The sequence below is a fragment of the Stegostoma tigrinum genome, chromosome 17 (genome assembly GCF_030684315.1).
Source record: "Stegostoma tigrinum isolate sSteTig4 chromosome 17, sSteTig4.hap1, whole genome shotgun sequence".
Taxonomy (NCBI): Eukaryota; Metazoa; Chordata; class Chondrichthyes; order Orectolobiformes; family Stegostomatidae; genus Stegostoma; species Stegostoma tigrinum.
Window position 1 is genome coordinate 51,711,940 of NC_081370.1, and position 20,517 is coordinate 51,732,456.

At 41.1% G+C, this 20,517-nt stretch overlaps 1 protein-coding gene across 4 annotated transcripts in view; it reads left to right on the forward strand.

The window, feature by feature from the left end:
• Nucleotides 1–20,517, forward strand: part of ckap5 (cytoskeleton associated protein 5) — a 108,292-nt gene that overhangs the window by 16,092 nt on the left and 71,683 nt on the right. For all 4 annotated transcript variants that reach the window (XM_048545281.2, XM_048545280.2, XM_048545282.2 and 1 more), the window contains 10 exons: nt 6,916–7,109; nt 11,438–11,644; nt 11,876–12,047; nt 12,130–12,259; nt 12,996–13,093; nt 14,349–14,462; nt 15,603–15,707; nt 17,153–17,242; nt 19,528–19,692; nt 19,802–19,930. In XM_048545281.2, the coding sequence (XP_048401238.1) occupies nt 6,916–7,109; nt 11,438–11,644; nt 11,876–12,047; nt 12,130–12,259; nt 12,996–13,093; nt 14,349–14,462; nt 15,603–15,707; nt 17,153–17,242; nt 19,528–19,692; nt 19,802–19,930 (1,404 nt within the window). The remainder of the gene's footprint in view (nt 1–6,915; nt 7,110–11,437; nt 11,645–11,875; nt 12,048–12,129; nt 12,260–12,995; nt 13,094–14,348; nt 14,463–15,602; nt 15,708–17,152; nt 17,243–19,527; nt 19,693–19,801; nt 19,931–20,517) is intronic.

A 20,517-nucleotide genomic window follows, 5' to 3' on the forward strand; every position in this document is an offset into this window, starting at 1 on the left:
CATATGTCTCTCAGTGCCTTAAGTGTTGCTAACTTGCCTGCTTCTACCGCCTCCACTGGCTGTGCATTCCAGACATCCACCACCCACTGAAATTTTCTCTGCACTTCAGTGCTAGGCTTCCTCCTCCTTGCCCTTGAGCCTGTGTCCTCTGTAACCTCTGACTATCCACCCAATCTATGAGAGATAATGGGAACTGCAGATGCTGGAGATTCCAAGATAATAAAATGTGAGGCTGGATGAACACAGCAGGCCAAGCAGCATCTCAGGAGCTCTGATGAAGGGTCTAGGCCCGAAACGTCAGCTTTTGTGCTCCTGAGATGCTGCTTGGCCTGCTGTGTTCATCCAGCCTCACATTTTATTATCACCCAATCTATGCCTCGCTTTAGGTTACACCTCAGCCTTCTCCTTCCCCCCCCCCCCCCCACCCCCCCACTGGAAAGACAGCTCAATCAATTACTCGAAAGAAATAAAATCCTCCAGACCAAGCACCGTCCTGGTAAACCTTCTCCAAGTGACTAGAACTGCATGCAGTATTCTAAATGTGGTCTAACAAAAGTTTTTTTTTATATACAGCTTAGATGTAACTTGCCAACTTTTATATTCAGTGCTGCTTCAGAAGGCGGCACGGGTGCTATATGCTGCCTTGACCAACTTATCCATCTGTGGGGCACTTAAAGGGATCTGTGGACCTGTAGACCTAGTTCCTTCTGTATGTCAATGCTGTTAAGGGTTCTGACATTTAATGTCTAATTTACGCCTGAATTTGATCGTCCAAATACATCACAAATTGCATTTGTCCAAACGAATCTCCATTTGCCATTTTTCTGCCAAAATCTGTAATCTATTTATATCCCACTGTATCCTTTTGACAATCATCCTCACTCTCTGCAGCTATGCCAATTTTGGTGTCATCTGCAAACCTAGTCAGACCACTGCATTTTCCTCCAGATCGCTCTCGTATGCGTTACGTATTACAAACAAAGTTCCCAGCATTGATCCTTGCAGAACACCACGAATTACTGATTTTCATTCTAAAAAGCTCCCTTCCACAACTGTGTTATATGACCAAGCCTGTTCCATATCCATCTCACCAGCACACCCCGATCCCATGAGACTCGACCTTTGGTACCAGCCTGCCATAAGGTCCCTTATCACATGGGTGGTGTCTTACTAAAGTCCATGTTGACAACATCCACTGCCCTTCCCTCATCAATCATTCTTGTCACCACCTCAAAAAAAAACTCCATTTGCAGGGAAGGTCATGCCTCACCGTAGACTCATGCTACCTATCACTAATAAGTCCTTCCAGTTCCTGTCTCTCTATCTTCAACAGCATCCCCACCACTGATATCAGGCTCACCAAACTCTAATTACCAGGAATGTCCCTGTTCCCCTTACTTAACTAAAGAAACAACACTGGCTATTCTCTAGACCTCTGGAACCTCTTCTGAGGCAAAAGAAAGCATGCAAAGATATCTGTTAAGACCCCATTTTCTCCTTTGCCTCCCACTGTATCCTGGGATAGATCCCATTTGGCCCTGGGGACCTGTCTACCTTAATGCATTTCAAAACAGCTAACACTTCTCCCTTCATTGTGTTGACCTGCCCAAGTGTAATCTCACATCTTTCCATAACCCTGACATTCCTCATGCTCCTGTCTTTGGTGAATACTGACTTTCTTCCTTTTTTTTTAAAAAATCATACTCCTTATGGATCGCGCCCATTTCCTCAGGCTCCCCACACAACCTTCCTCGTTTATTCTTAAGTGGGCCTACTCTTGCCTTAGCAAGCATCTTGCTCCTAATATATGTATAACCTGGCTTGGGATTCTCATTAACCCTGCTGGCAAAGGACATTTTATAGCCTGTTTCGCCCTGCTAACTCTCTGTTTGAGCTCTTGCTTACATTCTATATATTGTTCAAGGACTTTGTTTTTAGATGCCTAAACCTTGAGTATGTGCTTTTTTTTGACTCAACTGATTAATTCCCCATCATCCAAGGTTCCCGAATCCTGCCATTCCAGTCCTTTATTTTCACAGGAACGCTTTTGTCCGGCACACTGATCAACTGGACTTTAAGACTCCCAACTATCAGATGTGGATTAACCCTCAAACAGCCACTCCTAATTTACATTCTTGCCTGAGTTGGTTATAGTTGACCTTCCCCAATTTTAACAGCTTCACCCAAAGTCCTTATCAAAGTCCTTATTGTAAGTATCCAAAAACCTGTGGAATTATGGTCACTGTTCCCAGAAACTTTGATCACCCGACTGGGCTCATTTCCCAGTGTCTGGTCAAGTATGGCTCCCTTGCTTGCTGTATTATCCATATACAGTCTTGAAAAACCCTCTTGGACACCTAACACATTGCTTCCCATCCAAATCCCCAGCACTAAGGAAGGCCCAGTCAATTTGGGGAAAGTTAAAATCACCCACGACAACAGTATTATTTTCACGTCTTTCAAGAATCTGATTACATATCTGTATCTCCTGCTGGGAGCTGGAAAGTCTGCAGTACAATCCCAGCAATGTGATTGCAACCTTCCTATTCTTGAGCTCTACCCATAATGCCTCACTGCAAGATCCCTCAACACAGCTATAATATGTTCCCTAGCATAATGCAAATCTCCTCCAGAATATTTGAGATTACTACCTTTTGTGGTTCTGCCTTCTAATTTCATGCATATTTGCTTGTAATCCCTCAGCAAACCCTTTTTCCCTAATCTTAAATGTCACTGGTACCTGCATGGATCCAATCACTGGATCTTCCCCTCCCATTTCCTAAGTTCCGGTTCACCCTAGATAAGATGGTCTGAGTGGCTTTAAGTTGGCATCGCAGCTTTTGGGCATCTGTCTTTTCTGCAAAGTACAGTATCAGTGACCTGATCTATGCTTGTACCCCTATTGCTAGTTTTTCTTCTCCTGTACGACTGCCAACCCCAACTTTGTATCACAGTCTCATTCTCATCCCTATAGGGACAGAGTTCTTGCTCTCAGTGGGATAGGGGCACCAGCTGAGGTTTCTTGGGAGTTAAATTCCAGATCCTAATAGCTACATCACTTGTAATCACTGAGATAGCAGGAACTGCCGATGGTGGCGTTTGAGATAGCAAGGTGTAGAGCTAAATGAACACAGCAGGTGCTGCCTGGTCTGCAGTGTTCATCCAGCTCTACATGTTGTTATCACTTGTAATCACATTCTGTTATTCCTAAAAGTGTCCAGCTAATGCTTCACCCTCACCCCCTGCCCCCACTCCTAGTGCTCACACCTTGAACACTGACTCATCATGCACTAGTTCCCACAGAATACAATACCCAGTTATCTCTCTTCATTTAGTTGCTTAATTTGGATGTGAAGTGTTTGACCTAGTTTACTAATAAGCCTGTTCAGAGGTTGTTATTTCATATCTCTGGAGTAGATGGGATACTAGTAGGAACGCTTAAAAACTGCACCACAAGCTAGTGTTAAGTGTTTGAAGCAAGTTTCCTAACTACTCTTCAGCTGTAATAAATCTCCTGGTTGAAATGACTGCCATTTGGCAACAGCCACCAATCATCATGTGTGTTTTTGTGTGATGTAACACCTTGCTTCTGGAATGCAATAGGTTGAAAGGGCTCTCTGCTAGTTTTTATCACCCACTACTGCTGCCCTTCTTTTGCAGGTTTGCTCCTTTTTAGTGTGCAGCAAGCCAGCATCACTCCTTTTCAGTGTGAAGATAGCAGATTTCCTTCTGCAAAGTTTTTGCATGATTGCCATTAGACTAATTTGTGCTGAATTCCAGTTTCACCATCTGCCATGGTTAGATTAGAACCTGCATCTGCACAATGTTAGTCCGAGGTTCTGGATTACTAGTTCAGTGATGTTCCCACTATGTCGCCCCCTTGAAGCGTTTTGTCAGTCATCGAGGTGTACAGCATGGAAACAGACCTTTTGGTACAACTCGTTCATGCTGACTAGATGTCCTAAATACATTTTAGTCCTGTTTGCCAGCATTTGGCCCATATCCCTCTATATCCTTCCTATCATATACCCATCCAGAAGCCTTTTAAATGTTATAATTGTCCCAGCCTCCCCCACTTCCTCCGGCAACTCATTCCATACATGCACCCCCCCCCCCCGCATGTATAAAGTATTCATCCTATCCACGCCCCTCATGACTTTATAAACCTCTATAATGTTACTCCCCTGCCTCCAACAGTCCAGGGAAAATAGACCTAGTCTATTCAGCCTCTCACTATATCTCAAACCCTCCAACCCTGGCAACATCTTTGTAAATCTTTTCTGAACCCTTTCAAGTTATTTTAGTCTCTCATTTTCTCGTGATTTATGATCCATGAAGTATTTAGATACCTCATTGAAACATTAATATTATTGATAAATTGGAAAGCTCTATTTTAAATTTATCAAAGCTGGTCATTGAAATAAGAAATATAAATTAGTACAAAATTTAAGAGCTATTTTCAGGATTGGCTTTTGAAAAGTTCATGTTTTCATTGATCAGTAACTTATTCAAATAAAAATATCAGGGTTCTAATTAATGCTGATGTAAGCATTGGAATGAACTTTTGGACCAAATGATCTTTGACTCTTGTTTTCATGACCTAGAATGTACATGCTCATGGATGTTGGACAAGAATGAAATGGCCAGCAGTCTTCAGACCATAAGACAGGAGTAGACATAAGTTTGAGAGCGGTGGTAGTAGGAGGCCATTTGGCCCATCAATCTTGCTTTGCCATTCAATAAGATCTTGGCTGATCTACGTGGTCTCAGCTCCACCCACCTGCAATATCCCTATAACCCTCAATCCCCCTACCATGCAAAAATCTATCCAACTGTGTCTTAAATATATTTAATGATGCTGCCTGTGCTGCTTCCTTGGGCAGAGAATTCCATAGATTCACCACTCCCCTGGGAAAAGCAGTTCTTCCTCTCTATCCTAAACGTACCACCCCCACTGTTGAGGCTACGTCCCCTAGCTCTAGACTCTCCCACCAGTGGAAACAACTTGCCTGCCTCTATCTTGTCTATCTCCTTTCTTTCACAACTTTATATGTTTCTATAACATCCCCTCTCACTCTTCTAAATTCTAGTGAGCACAGTCCCGGGTGACTCAACACCTCCTTTGATCAGGGCACCTCCTTTGATCAGGGCACCTCTTCATCTCCAGAATCAGCCTGGTGAACCTCCTCTGCACCACCTCCAAAGCCAGTATATCCTTCCTGGAGTACAGAGACCAGAATTGTGCTCAGTATTCTGGGTGTGGCCCCACCAGCATCTTGTACATTGCAGGAGAACTTGTCTCCTCTTAAAGTCAATCCCTCTAGCAATGAAAACTAACATTCCGTTTGCCTACCTGTTACCTGTTGCAGCTGTAAATTGCTAAAAGTTGGTTTATGTACAAGTACTCCTCAATGTCTCTGCACAACAATGTGCTGCAATCTTTCACCATTTAAAGAATAATCAGATCTACTATTTTTACTTCTGAAGTTGATAACCTCACATTTTACCAACATTATATTACATCTGCCAGACCCTTGCCCTATCTTTAACGTATCTACATCTCTCTGTAGACTGTCCACGTCCTCTGCACCATTTGCCTTGCCACTCAAATTAGTGCCATCAGCAAACTTAGATACATTGTACTCAGCCTCCTTCCAAGTCATTTTTATAAATCACGAACAGTTGCAGGCCCAGCACTAACCCCTGTGCCACTCTGCTCACCACCGATCTCCAACCAGAGAAGCACCCATTTATCCCAACTCTGCCTTCACTTGATTAACTAGTCCTGTATCCATGCTAATACATGCCCCACAAGTCCATGTATTCTCTTATTTTATGGATGAGTCTTTTATGTGGTACCTTAACAAATGAAATGCCTTCTGGAACTTTTGAGTATACAACATCCACCTGCTCCCCTCTATCCACCGCAATTGTTATATCCTCAAAACTCCAGTAAGTTTGTCAAACACGACCTGACCTTTCTGAGTCTATGCTGTGTCTGCCTGATGGAACCCTCACCATCCAAATGTCTCACTATTTCTTCCTTAATGTTGGCCTGAAACATTTTGCCGACTGCAGATATTAAGCTAACTGGCCTGTAGTTACCTGCCTTTTTCCCTACATCCATTTTTTAAACCGCAGCGTGACATTTGTGGTCTTCCAGTCTGCTGGGACCTGCCCAGAGTCCAGCAAACGTTTTGGTAAATTACCATTAACACATCTAAAACTTTTGCCATTTCTTTCAGCACCCTGGGATGTATTCCATCAGGACTAGGGACTGATCTACCTTTAGACTCTCTAGTTTGCTTAGCACTACTTTTTTTAGTGATAACAATTGAATTGAGTTCCTCACCTCCCATCACATGCCAAAAGGACAATGTTAAATATGTTAGACATATCTTCCATGTGAAGACTGCAACAAAATAGTCATTCAAGGCCTTGGCCATTTCAACATTACCCAGTTTTAATTACCCCTTTTCATCCTGTAGGGACCTACGTCCACTTTAGCCACCCTTTTCCATTTTATATATTTACAAAAACTTTTCTATCTGTTTTTATATTCTGTGCTAGTTTGCATTCATAATCTATATTTCCTTCCTTTTATTGCTTGCCTCATGGTTCTTTGTTTTTTGGAGTTTTCCCAATTTTCCTGTTTGCAAATACTGTTGGTGATTTTGTAAGCCTGAGTCTGCTCTGCAATTTAGTGAGATCATAGCTGATTTAATGCTTGTGAAAACCTGTCTAATGGCACATAATTGTGTGGTGCTGAGTGTTCTTGGGTGCTGTGGAACTAAAATTTAAAAAGAGGTGGTGTAGACTCTGGTAGCAAGTAAATTTAAACAAGGCAGCAAAGTAATATTGGTTGGCCTATTGTGGATGGTAACTGAACACATGAAATTTCAAAATGTCTTCTAGGTGTGGAAAGCTAGACTGAATGGCTATGAAGAAGCTGCAAAATTGTTCCAGAAGATTCAAGATGAAAAAAGCCCTGAATGGTCCAAATACTTAGGATTAATCAAAAAATTTGTAACCGACTCCAATGCGGTAGCCCAACTAAAAGGATTGGAAGCAGCACTTGTTTACATAGAAAATGCTCATGTAGCAGGGCGGTAAGTTCTTAGAATGCCACAAGAATAGTTTTTTAGCCTACAAACTGAGCATCTAGAAATATTCTCGCTGAATGATTGCAAATGTTTGACTTTATATTTGTATGATGTTTGTTGCTTGGATTTTGGAACCTTTTACCACTTCACTATGGAATTGCAGGATTAAAAAAAGACCATAAGAACTAGGAGCAGGTATAGGTTATCCGATCCCTTGAACCTGCTATGTCATTAGATATTATTTGGCTGATCCTCCAAATGCTGTTTTCCTGCCTTTTGTTTTCCTTGATGCCTTTAAAATCTGTAAACCAATCCACCTGTTTCTAGTATATATTCAGTGTCTTGCTCATCAGAGCCTTCTGTGGTAGAGAATGCGACAGACTCGCTGCATTTGATGTTTCCTCATCTAAGTCACTAATGGTCTACCCATACCCTGAGATGGTCCAAATATCCCATTTCCCTTCCTAATTGCTTGTTGCACATGCCTGTTAACTTTCATTGACTGACTGGAGCATGGGTCACCCAGATCATTTCTCACACCAATAAATCAGCATTTAAATGATACTCCTTGCTGTTATTCATTATGAAGTACATAACCATCACTTTAGCCATGTTATACTGCATTTGTATTTGCCATTGTTTGCCCACTTACTGCACTTTGTCTTAATCACCTTGCAGTCTCCAAGTTTTGGTCTAGTCCTATTTTGTGTGGTCAGTAAACTTGGAAATGTTGCATTTGGTTCCCATATCCAGGCCCTGCCACGTGGAAATAATCCACTTATTCTTGCTTTATTTCCTGTCTACCAGTTCTTCCTCTGTCACTATAAATCTGCTAACCCATGTGTTTTAATTTTTCCCACTAACTCCTTCAGAAGAGTCTTCTGAAAATGCAAATACATCACATCCAGTAGTTAAGCATAATTTTCCTTTCATAATCCCATCTTGGCTTCATCCAATCACAGTAATGCTTCCCAAGACCTTTGTTATCACAACTTTTATAATCTACTCTTGTGTTTTCCCTATTGTTGATGTTAGGATAACTGGTCTGTAATTTTTTTTTTCTCTCCTTTTTGTAAAATTGTGGGAGACATTTACCACCTTCCAATCTGTAGGACCTGCTTCCAAGTTTGTAGAATTTTGGAAGATGACCACTAACACATCCAACATTTCCATGGCTACCTCCTTTAGTACTCAGATGTAGATTAAGTGTTTTTTTTTTGGCAGATAACCAAATATTGGTTATAAGTATTGTAGTTAGATATGTAACTGCTGTATCAGCATGCTTGCATGGCTCAAGAGTTGAATGCCTATTAAAGGAAGCGATCTCAGTTTTAAAATGGTTACTTCCGACTGCAGTCATGTATTCGGTAAATGTTCACTGCATCTGTTTGTCTTTCTGAATGATTGCATAACAGGCCGTTGCTCAATTATTGTCTATCAAAGTCTTTTACAGTGATAAAATATCTTTTTATTTTGATTTAACGTGGTAAGTTAATCGCCCCTAACAGTTTAGTTATGTCTCGACTTTTTTTGTTTTCTGCAGAATAAGCATTTATTTTAAGCAAAAAAAATCAACCTTTGGCTCATGAGATAGTAGGAACTGCAGATGCTGGAGAATCTGAGATAACAAGGTGTAGAACTGGATGAACACAGCAGGCCGAGCAGGAAGGCTGACGCTTTGGGCCTAGACCCCCCCCCTCCAAAAATGGGGGAGGGGAAGGGGGTTCTGAAATAAACAGGGAGAGAGGGGGAGGTGGATAGAAGATGGATAGAGGAGAGGAGACAGACAAGTTAAAGGGGCCGAGATGGAGCCAGTAAAGGTGAGTGTAGGTGGGGAGGTAGGTCAGTCCAGGGAGGTTGGACAGGTCCTCAGTAAAGGGCTCACCTTTTTGTCCTCCCCCACCCACACATCAAATACTGGTCACATTTGGACATCGAGCAGTTTTTCTCTCCACCTCCGAGTTTACTACTTCAACTGTGAGCCTAAGCCTAACCCTGCCTCCACATACCCTCCTCCTGGATGCCCTCCCCCGCCTTCTAACCTCCCTCGACCTCTTCATCTCCAACTGCCTTCGGGGCTTCAGTCACCTCACTCTCCACCCCTGTCACCCACTTCAACCTCTGCCCCGCAGAACGTGCAGCCCTCCACTCCAATCCCAACCTCACCATAAAACACACGAACAAGGGAGGTGCAGTTGTAGGATGGCACACTGACCTCTACATCACCAAGGCCAGGCATCAACTCTCTGACACTCCTGACCACCAAACCATTATCTCCCAAACCATCCACAATCTCATCTCGGGTGACCTCCCACCCACAGCCTCCAGCCCCACACTGCCCGCTTCTGTCTCCTTCCCAAAATCCACAAGCCTGACTGCCCTGGTCGACCCATTGTCCCAGTCTGCTCCTGCACTTGCCCCACCGAACTTATCTCCACCTATCTCGACTCCATTTTCTCCCCATGAGTCCAGGAACTCCCTACCAATGTCTGTGACACCAACCATGCCCTCCACCTCCTCAAAACTTCCAATTCTCCGGTCGCCAACACCTCATCTTTTACAATGTCCAGTCCCTATACACAGTTGGCCTAAAGGCTGTCTGCTTCTTCCTGTCCCGCAGGCCCGACCAGACCCTTCCACCGACACCTTCATCCTCTTAGCCGAACTCGTCCTCCTCCTCACAACTTCTCTTTCAATTCCTCCCATTTTCTACATACAAGGGGGGTGATCTTGTGTATGCGCACAGGCCCAAACTATGCGTGCCTCTTTGTAGGTTACGTGGAACAATCCCTCTTCCGTACCTACTGTGGCCCTAAATCCCACCTCTTCCTCTGTGGCATTGACTGTATCGGCACTGCGCCGTGCTCCCACGAGGAGCTCTAACAGTTCATCCACTTCACTAATACCTTCCACCCCAACCTTACGTTCACCTGGACCATCTCTGATCTCTCTCGCGCGCGCTCTCTCTCCTTTCTGGACCTCTGTTTCTGCCTCGACACCAGTATCCATTTCAAGCCCACCAACTCCCACAACTACTTAGAATACATCTCCTCCCACCCACCTTCCTGCAAAAACGCCATCACCTGCCCCTGCTCCTCACGCCCATCTTAGGCCCCAAGAAGAATTTCTACATCAAGCAGACGTTCCCCTGCACATCTACTAATGTGGTATACTGCATCCGCTGTTCCCGTTGTGGCCCCCTCTACGTCGGGGAAACCAAGCAGAGGCTTGGTTTCCCCTTTGCAGAACACCTATGCTCGGTTCGTAGTAAACAACTACACTTCCCAGTAGCAAACCATTTCAACTCCCCCTCCCATTCCTCAGATGACCTGTCCATCCTGGGCCTCCAACAGTGCCACAACGATGCCACCCGAAGGTTGCAGGAACAGCAACTCATATTCCGCTTGGGAACCTTGCAGCCCAATGGTGTCAATGTGGACTTCACAAGCTTCAAAATCTCCCCTCCCCCTACCGCATCTCCAAGCCAGCCCAGCTCGTCCCTGCCTCCCTAACCTGTCCTTCCTCCCACCTATCCCCTCCTCCTACCTCCTAACTTCATCCTGCCCCCTTGGCCTGTCCGTCCTCCCTGGACTGACCTGTCTCCTCCCTCCCTCCCCCACCTACACTCACCTTTTACTGGCTCCATCCCTGCCTCTTTGATTTGTCTCTGTCTTCTCCACCTATTTTTTTCTTCTTTCCATCTTCTATCTGCCTCCTCCTCTATCCATATTTATTTCAGAACCCCCTTCACCTTCTCCTATTTCTGAAGAAGAGTTTAGGCCTGAAACTTCAGCGTTCCTGCTCCTCTGCTGCTTGGCTTGCTGTGTTCATCCAGCTCTACACCTTGTTATCTCAATCGTTTACTCATGTTCTTTGGAGTTAATGACTTTGGTGAAACCATTGGGAAATACTTGGAGAGCATTCGTTTTGGTTCATCAGTTAGACTACAGAGAAAGTTGGGATGCGTTGTTCTGTTCTACAAAACTCCAGTGACCAAGTGCCACCTTTATTTTGCCACGTGTCATTGTCATTCTAACAGAAGACAGGCTTCTAACTTCCATGCAACAGTACCCTGAACAGACCAGTAAAATGACTGACCAAACAATGTTTGTTTGGTTTTTGCTGAAATTGATTTTTGAAGGATAAATGGTGGGCAAATTACAAGAGAATGTATGTTTCTAATAGTCTATGGCTTCTTTTGCATTTACTTGAGAGGGTGGAATAGAATTGAGATTGGAACCTCTGGTAACTGAAGCTATATTCAGTTATAGTTGCAGAATTATGTAGCTCCTTTTGAAAATTGTTAAACTATTTAATGTATTTTATGATTTCAGAACCACTGGAGAGGTAGCGTCAGGAGTTGTAAATAAAGTGTTCAACCAACCGAAGGCAAGAGCCAAGGAATTGGGAATGGAAATATGTCTAATGTATATAGAAATAGAGAAGCCTGAGCCTGTTCAAGAGGAGCTACTGAAAGGACTGGACAACAAGAACCCTAAAATTGTTGTGGCCTGTATAGAGACAATAAGGAAGGCTCTCTGGTAAATATGATGTATCTACTGCGTATTTTTTTTTCTACAACTGTAAGAATCATTCCAAAATGGCTTGTTTCCTTGTATTGAATGTTGTCATTTCCTGCCTTTTCTGAATTATGCACCATAATATGTCTGGTACTTAAAATATAACTTACCCTATCTAAATTGTACTTTATCTGTTTTGAGGAAAATCCAGGACAATTGTGCAAAATAGTGATTTTTCCAATTCCGTTTCAGTGAGTTTGGTTCAAAAATTGTACAACTCAAGCCAATTGTCAAGGCTTTGCCAAAATCATTTGAATCTCGAGAGAAGGCTGTTAGAGATGAAGCCAAATTATTGGCAGTGGAAGTCTACAAGTGGATTCGTGATGCCTTACGACCACCACTGCAAAATATTAATTCTGTGCAGGTATATTTTAATGTTTGTTCTGAAATTTGTAATTCATGCATCTAAACTACTGTAGAGTTGAGAATGGGTTTTTTTTCCTCAGTTGAAAGAACTTGAAGAAGAATGGGTTAAATTGCCAACTACAGCTCCCAGGCAGACCCGGTTTTTGCGTTCCCAACAAGATCTCAAAAGCAAGTTTGAACAGCATCAAGCAGGAGGTGATGATGAGGAAGGTCAGTGACATGCTTCAGAGAAAATCCTGTAAATTCACTGTTCATCAGGATCTTCGCTTATTGAATCCTTCATGTGGTACAGGTTTTGACTCGAAGATCCTGAATTTTTGGTAAACTGCGGCAAGAGGTTCCAGTGGATTAATAAAATACTTAAGTTCAAGTATTTTTTTAAGTGCTGGAAATTCTTGGGTCTGGCACCTTTGGGAGAGAAACTCATTAGTGTTTTGGGTCAAGGATCCTTTTTCCTCTTCACTGAAGAGAGAGATAAGTGTAGTAGGCTTTTGAGGGTGTGAGGAAGAGGAGAGTTTTCAAGTGTGAAAGGGATTGTCTGCCATTGGTTAGAGGGTGTGAGAGATTTGCTTCAATAACTGTCTGTACCCAATAGTTTCATGTTCTTGCCACCTTTTTATTGTTTTTAAGGTGAAGAAGTTTGGTTGAGTTAGGGATGGGCACAAAACGCTGCCTAGCCAGCGTTGCCCTCATCCTGTGAGTGAATTTTTTTTAAAAATCCCTATTGGGTTTCCTGATGGCCTCTTTCACCAAGAAGGGAGTCTCAGCCTGCCGTTCCTTTTAAGTATATACTTTGAGAAAATGGAAAATAGACAACCTGTTGCAAGGGACAGAAATCCTTATGGTGAGCATTTGTTAATGTCAGTCCCAGTTACAGCTTAAATTTGACAAATACTATAACTTATTATGTCCTTTTTGTAAAGATACCTAATGGTTTTCTTCATAGGTGATGAGGAAGATGAAGCCCCCGTTGTGGATGCGTATGACCTTTTAGAACCTGTTGAGATACTTTCAAAGCTTCCTAAAGATTTCTATGAAAAAATTGTAAGTGTAATCAAGTTTGTATGCACATTTTATATTGCAGAGAGAATTATAACTTCCTTCATAATTGTGCAGTTTGATTAAAACACTGGAGAATATTTTTGTAATTTTGATAGCATTCAGCAACCTTTACATAAAGTTCAAATGTATACTTACAGTACTGCAGTTCAAAACATAATTTCATTAAATTGACCATGGTTACTTGATAAGTTGTATACTGATTGGAAATTTTGAAGACTTGTTACCCTTTTTCCTGGGCTGATGGTTCTGCATTTGAAGCTGGTTGTTCTGAAGAAAGTATTTATAATGCAGAAATCTTTACCTTCTGTTTCTACAATCAAATGATATTGATGGATATTGGATCTGTTTCAGACTTCTAGTGAGCGCTTTAACCTATTGCTTGACTTTAGGCGAATAAAGTTCCAGTCGGCTTAGATTACCTGATTTTGCTACCGGGCCTCTTACATGTGCCCAATGTTGTTGCAATATTGCAAACAAATCTGTTTTTGAAACTCATTTTGGTAGCTTGGGAATTCTACAGCATTTAAAAGTAATGTTAGCTGCTCACTTGGTTTTTTTGTGTGTGTGTGTGTGTGTGTGTCTGTGTCTCTGAGCCTGAGAGAGAGAGAGAGAGAGAGAGAGAGAGAGAGAGTGTGTGAGGTATATAAAATATGATGTCATAGCTGGGACTATTCAAGAAACCTGGCTTTTTGCAAGGTTTCTTAAATTTCAAGCAGCCATTCTATAGGGGATCTTTAATTCTCTGGATGAGGGTGTTGGGCATTTATTGCCCAAGAGTCTCACGAAGGCCAGACCAGGTATGGATGTCAGTGAACCAGATGGGTCTTTATGATAGCACTTGTTTTGGATGTGGTTGCTGTTGGGTTTGCTTTTTTTTTCAAAAAATGCCAGATTGTTTGTTTTTTTTGAATCCCCAGATGCGGGATCTGCATTGCTAGTTGTGTGACATTACCGCTATGCTATGCCTTCTTTGTTGATCAATTAGCAAAAAACCCCTGTCGCCATTCAATCTGAGTAAAAATCTTTTTGATAAGCATGACCTGTGTTAAACTTTGCAATTTGACTTAAACTGGAGTTTGATGCAGAAGTTCATAACTACAAAGCACTGTTAATTAACTGGTGTTGGTAAGTGGCCATGGGTAAATCCTGAGTTGGTTATTCTAATGTTATCAATTAGCACACTAAATATGCAGTGTTCAAACTGACCTGGTGGCTTCTTTTATTTTAATTGAAATAGGAGGCCAAAAAATGGCAGGAGCGGAAAGAAGCCTTGGAAGCACTTGAGGCGCTCGTGAAAAACCCCAAACTAGAATCTGGAGATTATGCAGATGTTGTGAGAGCGCTGAAGAAAGTAAGTGTATATATATATATATATATATATATATAATCAGTCGGGCTTGTGACAAATTGTGCATAAAATTTTAAATGGCTACAGTATTAAATATTCCTTTGTCGAGCTGCTCATTCTCAATTTCTCACAGGTATATAAAATGCCTTTTTTAACCCTTTTAACTTTAACTTTGTTTGCTGAATGTATGTGGTTTTCCAGAATGCAGTAAGACTTCAAATTTAAGATCTTGATATCTGTACCAGTGAATTCTAAAAGTTCGGCATGTAGTCAGGAGTGTAACATGATAGCTGCAGTTTCTTCGGCTACAATGGGAGGTAGTTGCCAAGACTGTTTGCAGCTCAGTTTTTTTTTTGTGTTTTGTTATACTTCTTCATTATTCTGGTTTTGTAAGCTCAATTTCTATCCTGGAAATGCATTTTCAACAAATTTGACTACTGCCAGGAAAATTTCAGTTGGTTGAATTATGTTATTTGGTGCTGAGGTTCTTCAGGTAGAATGAATGGCATTACAAATACCAATTCATATTTGACTTTTCCTTTTGAAAAGGGCGATTGTCCCACATATCATATTCAGCACTTGACTCTTAACTTTTCACTCTGCTGCTTCATGATAAATATGTCCATCTCTCGAGAGTCAAACTGAATCTCTGGGTGTATGCATACCTTATTCAGACTGATAAATAACTAGTATTTCAAACTTGGCAAAGATTCACTCACTCAGTCAAGCCTGCATATGCCTCCATGGGCATGCTTAAATCTCAGTTTTGAGTATGACATTGACGTCTCTGCATGGAATTTCCCTTTATCTATTCAGTGTCCCTGTTTACTACTTGTAAGTAGATATTTAAAGAATCAAGATGTCTGTTATTAGTATTTCCATCACTTGTGATCCATGACAATTCAGAGCACGAGCTGTCAAAATGGGTTTCCTTGATTGTAGACCTATAAATTAAGAAAAGGCTCAGCTGGATTATTTGAGCCTGGAGCCGTCTATTCGTGCCTCCCTCGATGTATGTCAGCTATGCATTTTCCTAGTATTTTTAATCATGAGTAATCATGCATGCTGGGCAGTAAGAATGCTGTTTTGCCCAGTTCCAGGCACTTTTTTTCTTTTAAAAGAAGTATATATTTTCCCCTTCAGATTATTGGGAAGGACTCTAATGTATTGCTTGTGGCGTTGGGCGCAAAATGTCTTGCGGGTCTAGCTTCTGGACTCAGGAAGAAGTTCCAAACCTATGCTACTCATGTAAGTTTCAAAAAATGAGAAACTTCTGAATATTTCTTTGCGAAAATGTGTTCCATGTATTTGGCCTTGTCATGCTGCTGTACAAACAATAATTTTTATTGATGTTTCTTTAAAATTGGGAAAGGTGCTGGTGTGAGTTAAAACGGTTCTTTGACATGTCATTCTGTTTTTAGTGTTGACTGTGCAAGACAACTGAATTTTATGCAGGATTGTTGGCTTGAAGCTGTTTTCCAAGTGCTGGATCTTTAATACCCACCTAGAAATGTCTCTAGTTGGATAAAGAAAGGAAAGCTAGTTTGTTTTTTTCTTTAGTTTGTAATCATCATCCCTCTCTTCAAATTACCATGCAAGCAATATGTCGGTTCTGAAGTTAATGTTACAATATTGGAAATATAGTTGCCAGCTTGGGTGCAACAGGCTCTCAAATGGCTGCTCTTGTAATGTTGAATTAGGGATGAACATTGACCAGAACCTAATGAAAACCCCCTCCTATAGTTCAGAATATTGTCCTTGCGGCTGGGCAGACAGATGAGATCACTGTTGAATATCTCATTTGAAAGACTGCACCTCTGACTGTGTAACGTGCCTTCAGTCATGTACATGTGTTAGTATTTTGTGTTTCTCCATTCAGTGAAATTATGGTTGATCTGTTACCTTGTGTGGGAGGGAGTGCCACCCTTTGGAGCTAGTAGCCAGTTGAACTGACTGATACTCCACTTCCACAAACTGGAGAGGAATGAATGGGTTTTCCAAGCAAATATGAAGAAAAGGCTACTGTGTACTAGAGACTGTCCTGGATGGACAAAGGGCATCTTGCAAAGATGGTGTCTTGTTCATTCCTTTGTTTTTGAGAAGTGTAACAATGGGATCATTTAAGCTTTTGATGAGCTCAGTAGACTCGCAGTTATTTACATGCAGTGGAATCGCTGTTGATTTGAGTGTCTGTCCGCCCTCCATATTGTGGGGAGGAAGGTTGGAAGGTGTTGTCAATGCATTCACACTGTTTTACCTACCACCTCCCTGTTTGAATTTTAGTTTGACTTTGTAGGGAAAACATAGATGCGTTTTCGGTGTTGCTTGGGAGTTTTGGGATTTTAACCCAGTAACACCAAAACGAACTGTGATTCGCGATTCATCATGTTGGATGTTAGTATTATCTTATTTGCCTTTTGTTGACACTCTGCAGGCATACCTTTTTAGGGAAGGTTGGAATGTGATCCTCTCCCCCTCGTTCAGTATTGCAGTTTCCTTTTCCCTTATTGCAGTAGAGTACTAATTACTGATTACAGATGGGTCTAGAATTAAATCTGGGATTTGTAGTTTAAAATGAGCCAACTTGTAGATTTGATTTTTCTTTTCTTTCAGAAAACATCATTATCAACATCCTTTGATCACGGTCTTTCTTTTTTATTTTTATTTGATATAAAAATATTCAATCTTCTCAGGTGGTGCCAACTCTTTTGGAAAAGTTTAAAGAGAAGAAACCTCAAGTAGTTCAAGCTTTGCAAGAAGCTATTGATGCTGTTTTTCTTACAGTAAGTTCTCACTAACTTGTTTGGGATTTTACAGTTCTGGCAGAATTTGAAAACTTCAGCATCTAATTCACATGCTCATATATGGCTACAGAATCGAATATGCAGGACTTGTACAGTGGTTGCATACTTTGACAAATTTCTATACATAGTAAGGTCATGGTGTGTGGTTGTTTTTGCATTAGATGGGTGCAAGTCATTGTCCTGTTCCTGTGTTAATTTTATCTTGTTGATCATTCTTAAGTCCCTGTCACTGATTCACTGGTCATTGAAGACAATCTTTCTGTCTACATATTTTCATCTATTTAATGCTGCACGACTAACCAGGGCAGTCTTGAGCGCTTATGACTTGCATTACTTTCCAGACTAATCATAATTTTCAACTTATCCCCCCTTGAAATAATTTGTATCTCCGCCCATTGCAAATTTCTGTAGTTAGCCAGGAAAACCTGAAAGACATCCTGTATCTATTTCAGTTTTCACAATATTAATTGACTGAAGCTCTTTACGGCTAATTAAATATTAGTTAAGGTTGCTCAAATTGAAATGTATGGTAACTTACTTGCACACAATAAGATCCACAAGCAGCAAAGTGATAAACAGATTATTGTTAGTGATGTTGATTGAGGGACGTATTGAATAAGTTTTTTTTCTTAAACCTCCATTGAGAGAGGGGATTGGGCTTTTTAATGTTATATTTGAAAAGGTCACTGATTTGAAATCAATGTTCCTTTTCAGCATAGTGTTCAAGAGTGAACCTGGATTTTTGTCCACTAGTCACTGGAATGGTATTTAAAGTGATCACTTTGTAGGGAAGGTGGTAGTTTTACCACTTTAAGGCAGAATTTGTAAAATTTAACTGAATCTGAGAGGTCATGTTGGAGTAGGAAATTGTAATTAAGCCCGCTGTGCTGCACCTCCAATAGTGAGCAATATCAATTTCCAGTGGGCACTTTTTAAGGTTGCAGAATGTGGCTTCTAAAGGCCTTAACTTACAAAAATAGGAACACAAGTCAGCCTTTCGTTCCTTTGATCGGCAGAGCAGGTTCATAGCTGATCAGTTTGCATTTTTGAATTCCACATTTCCCATGTATCCTGATTATCCTTTAATCCCCCTGCCTAAAGAAAACCTAGTCTCGCATCCATTATTCTTGAGAGTTGAGATGCTTTTGCTTTGTGCACTTCATGCTGACACCATGAGCTGCAAGGAAGCATGGTTACTGCACTCTTCTTCCAAATCTCATCTTAACTATGTAACCCAGAGTATCCAGCATTGCTACAAATCTGCGATTGGGCCTTTCTTTTTTAAAAAAGTCTCCAAATGGGTTAATTTTTCCCACACTCCTGTAACAGCTGGGACTTGAACCTAGGCTTCCTGGCTCAGAGTTAGGGAAGAGTACTACTGCAGGACGAGCCCCACATGGGGCCATATAATTAATAGCTGAACTGAAACCCATATGAAACAAATTAGCTAAAATGATTACTGAGCATTCATATGTTACAAGTTGCAAATACAACAGATGTATTCTTAAGTGTTGTGCAAATGATTTTTGTCCTAAAATTCTGAAATGTACTCTCCACCCCCCCCCCATGTTTATCTGTCGTTTAGATGTCCTTGAAAAATTAGCTGTTAAATTCTCTTAGACTTCCCTGTCTCACAAATATTGTCTTGTTTTTTAAAACCATGCTTCAGAATAATATTTTGAGATGTAACTGATCTGATATTAAAAATTCAGCCAATTTTGTGCAGCTTAAATTTCATACTATCTTCCTACTTTTGAGGAGAAGAATAACTGAAAAGATTATTCATACAAAAGGTTTTTATGGTATTTGTATTATGTCATGTTAGGAGTAGCTTGATACCTAATTCATCATGTACTTTATTGTAACAGCAAATTGAAAGTGGACTTTTTCCAAAACGTGTCTGTCTTGAGCATAACTTAATCTCCACGCACCAATCAGAGGTCATTTTCACAAATCAGCTGCCACTGGTTCCAGCATCGGTAGCCTTGCATATCCAGAATGTCATATGCTGCAGTGATAATGAGCTACAAATGTAATAACCATCCTGGAACCACTTTATTCAAAGTGCAATCTCATTTTTGCACGTAAACTGTGAAAACCAAGTTAATCAATTATGTTTGACTAAATGTTATCCCATTCGTATTCCTGAAATCACGGTGCCTTTATTCTAGAACGTTCTCTGTTCAGACATTGAAAATTTGTTTGGAATGGATTTTAAGAATTTAGTTGCACTAATCAATAATTAACAAAATGCCTGGATTTAGACCACATTGCAGAACCTAAGTGAAGATGTGTTGGCTGTAATGGATAACAAAAACCCATCAATCAAGCAACAAGCATCTCTCTTCTTGGCAAGAAGTTTTCGTTACTGTACTGCTTCCACATTGCCAAAAAGTCTTCTAAAGCCGCTTTGTGCTGCACTGCTTAAGGTATGTAGGTGAAGATTGCATTGGTTATGACTCTTCAGTTACGCTGTTCAAGTCTTCTGTTTCACAATCTTGTGAACAAGCAAAACTAATGTAATCTAATTCCTTGCAGCAAATTAATGATTCTGCAGCTGACGTAAGGGATGCTGCCTTTGAAGCACTGGGTACTGCTCTAAAAGTTGTTGGTGAAAGGTTAATGAATCCATTCCTTGTTGATGTTGATAAGTTGAAACTTGACAAGGTGAGGTGCCATAAAAGTCACTTTTTAAAAAATTTTTCTTCGCTTTAAATGAAGTAAATATCATTATTCAAAAGGCATTCTTCCCAGAATCATATGTCAAGAAATCTAATCTAATTTTAGATGAATGGCTTGCTTTTCCTTTTGGAAATTCAGGCGGTGGTGTGAAGTTAGGGATGTGTATAATGACCTGTTCATACAGCTTGATGTACAAAATGTGGAGATGTAATATTGCAGTTAAATTTGTCATGTTAGCTGAACTCCTCTGACAATATAAAATGAATTAAGTTTCATCTTGTGCACATTGTAGGAAGCTTCATGTGGAAATGCTGAGGGAACATTCTCAGTCAGAGTGCAAACAGACCAATTCAGTGGCAATTGGGGTGACTTGAAGGGCAAGAGGTGGACATCTGGAAGAAACAGTTGATAGGGGATTCCTTAGGGCAATGGACAGGCATTTCTGCAGCTCTAAACACTACTCCAAGGTGTATGTTGCCTTGCTGGTACTGAAGTAGGGACATCTGGAAAGGGCTGCAGGCCATTCTTTAGTGGGAGAGTGCACAGCCAAAGATTGCTCCATCTTGGTTGGG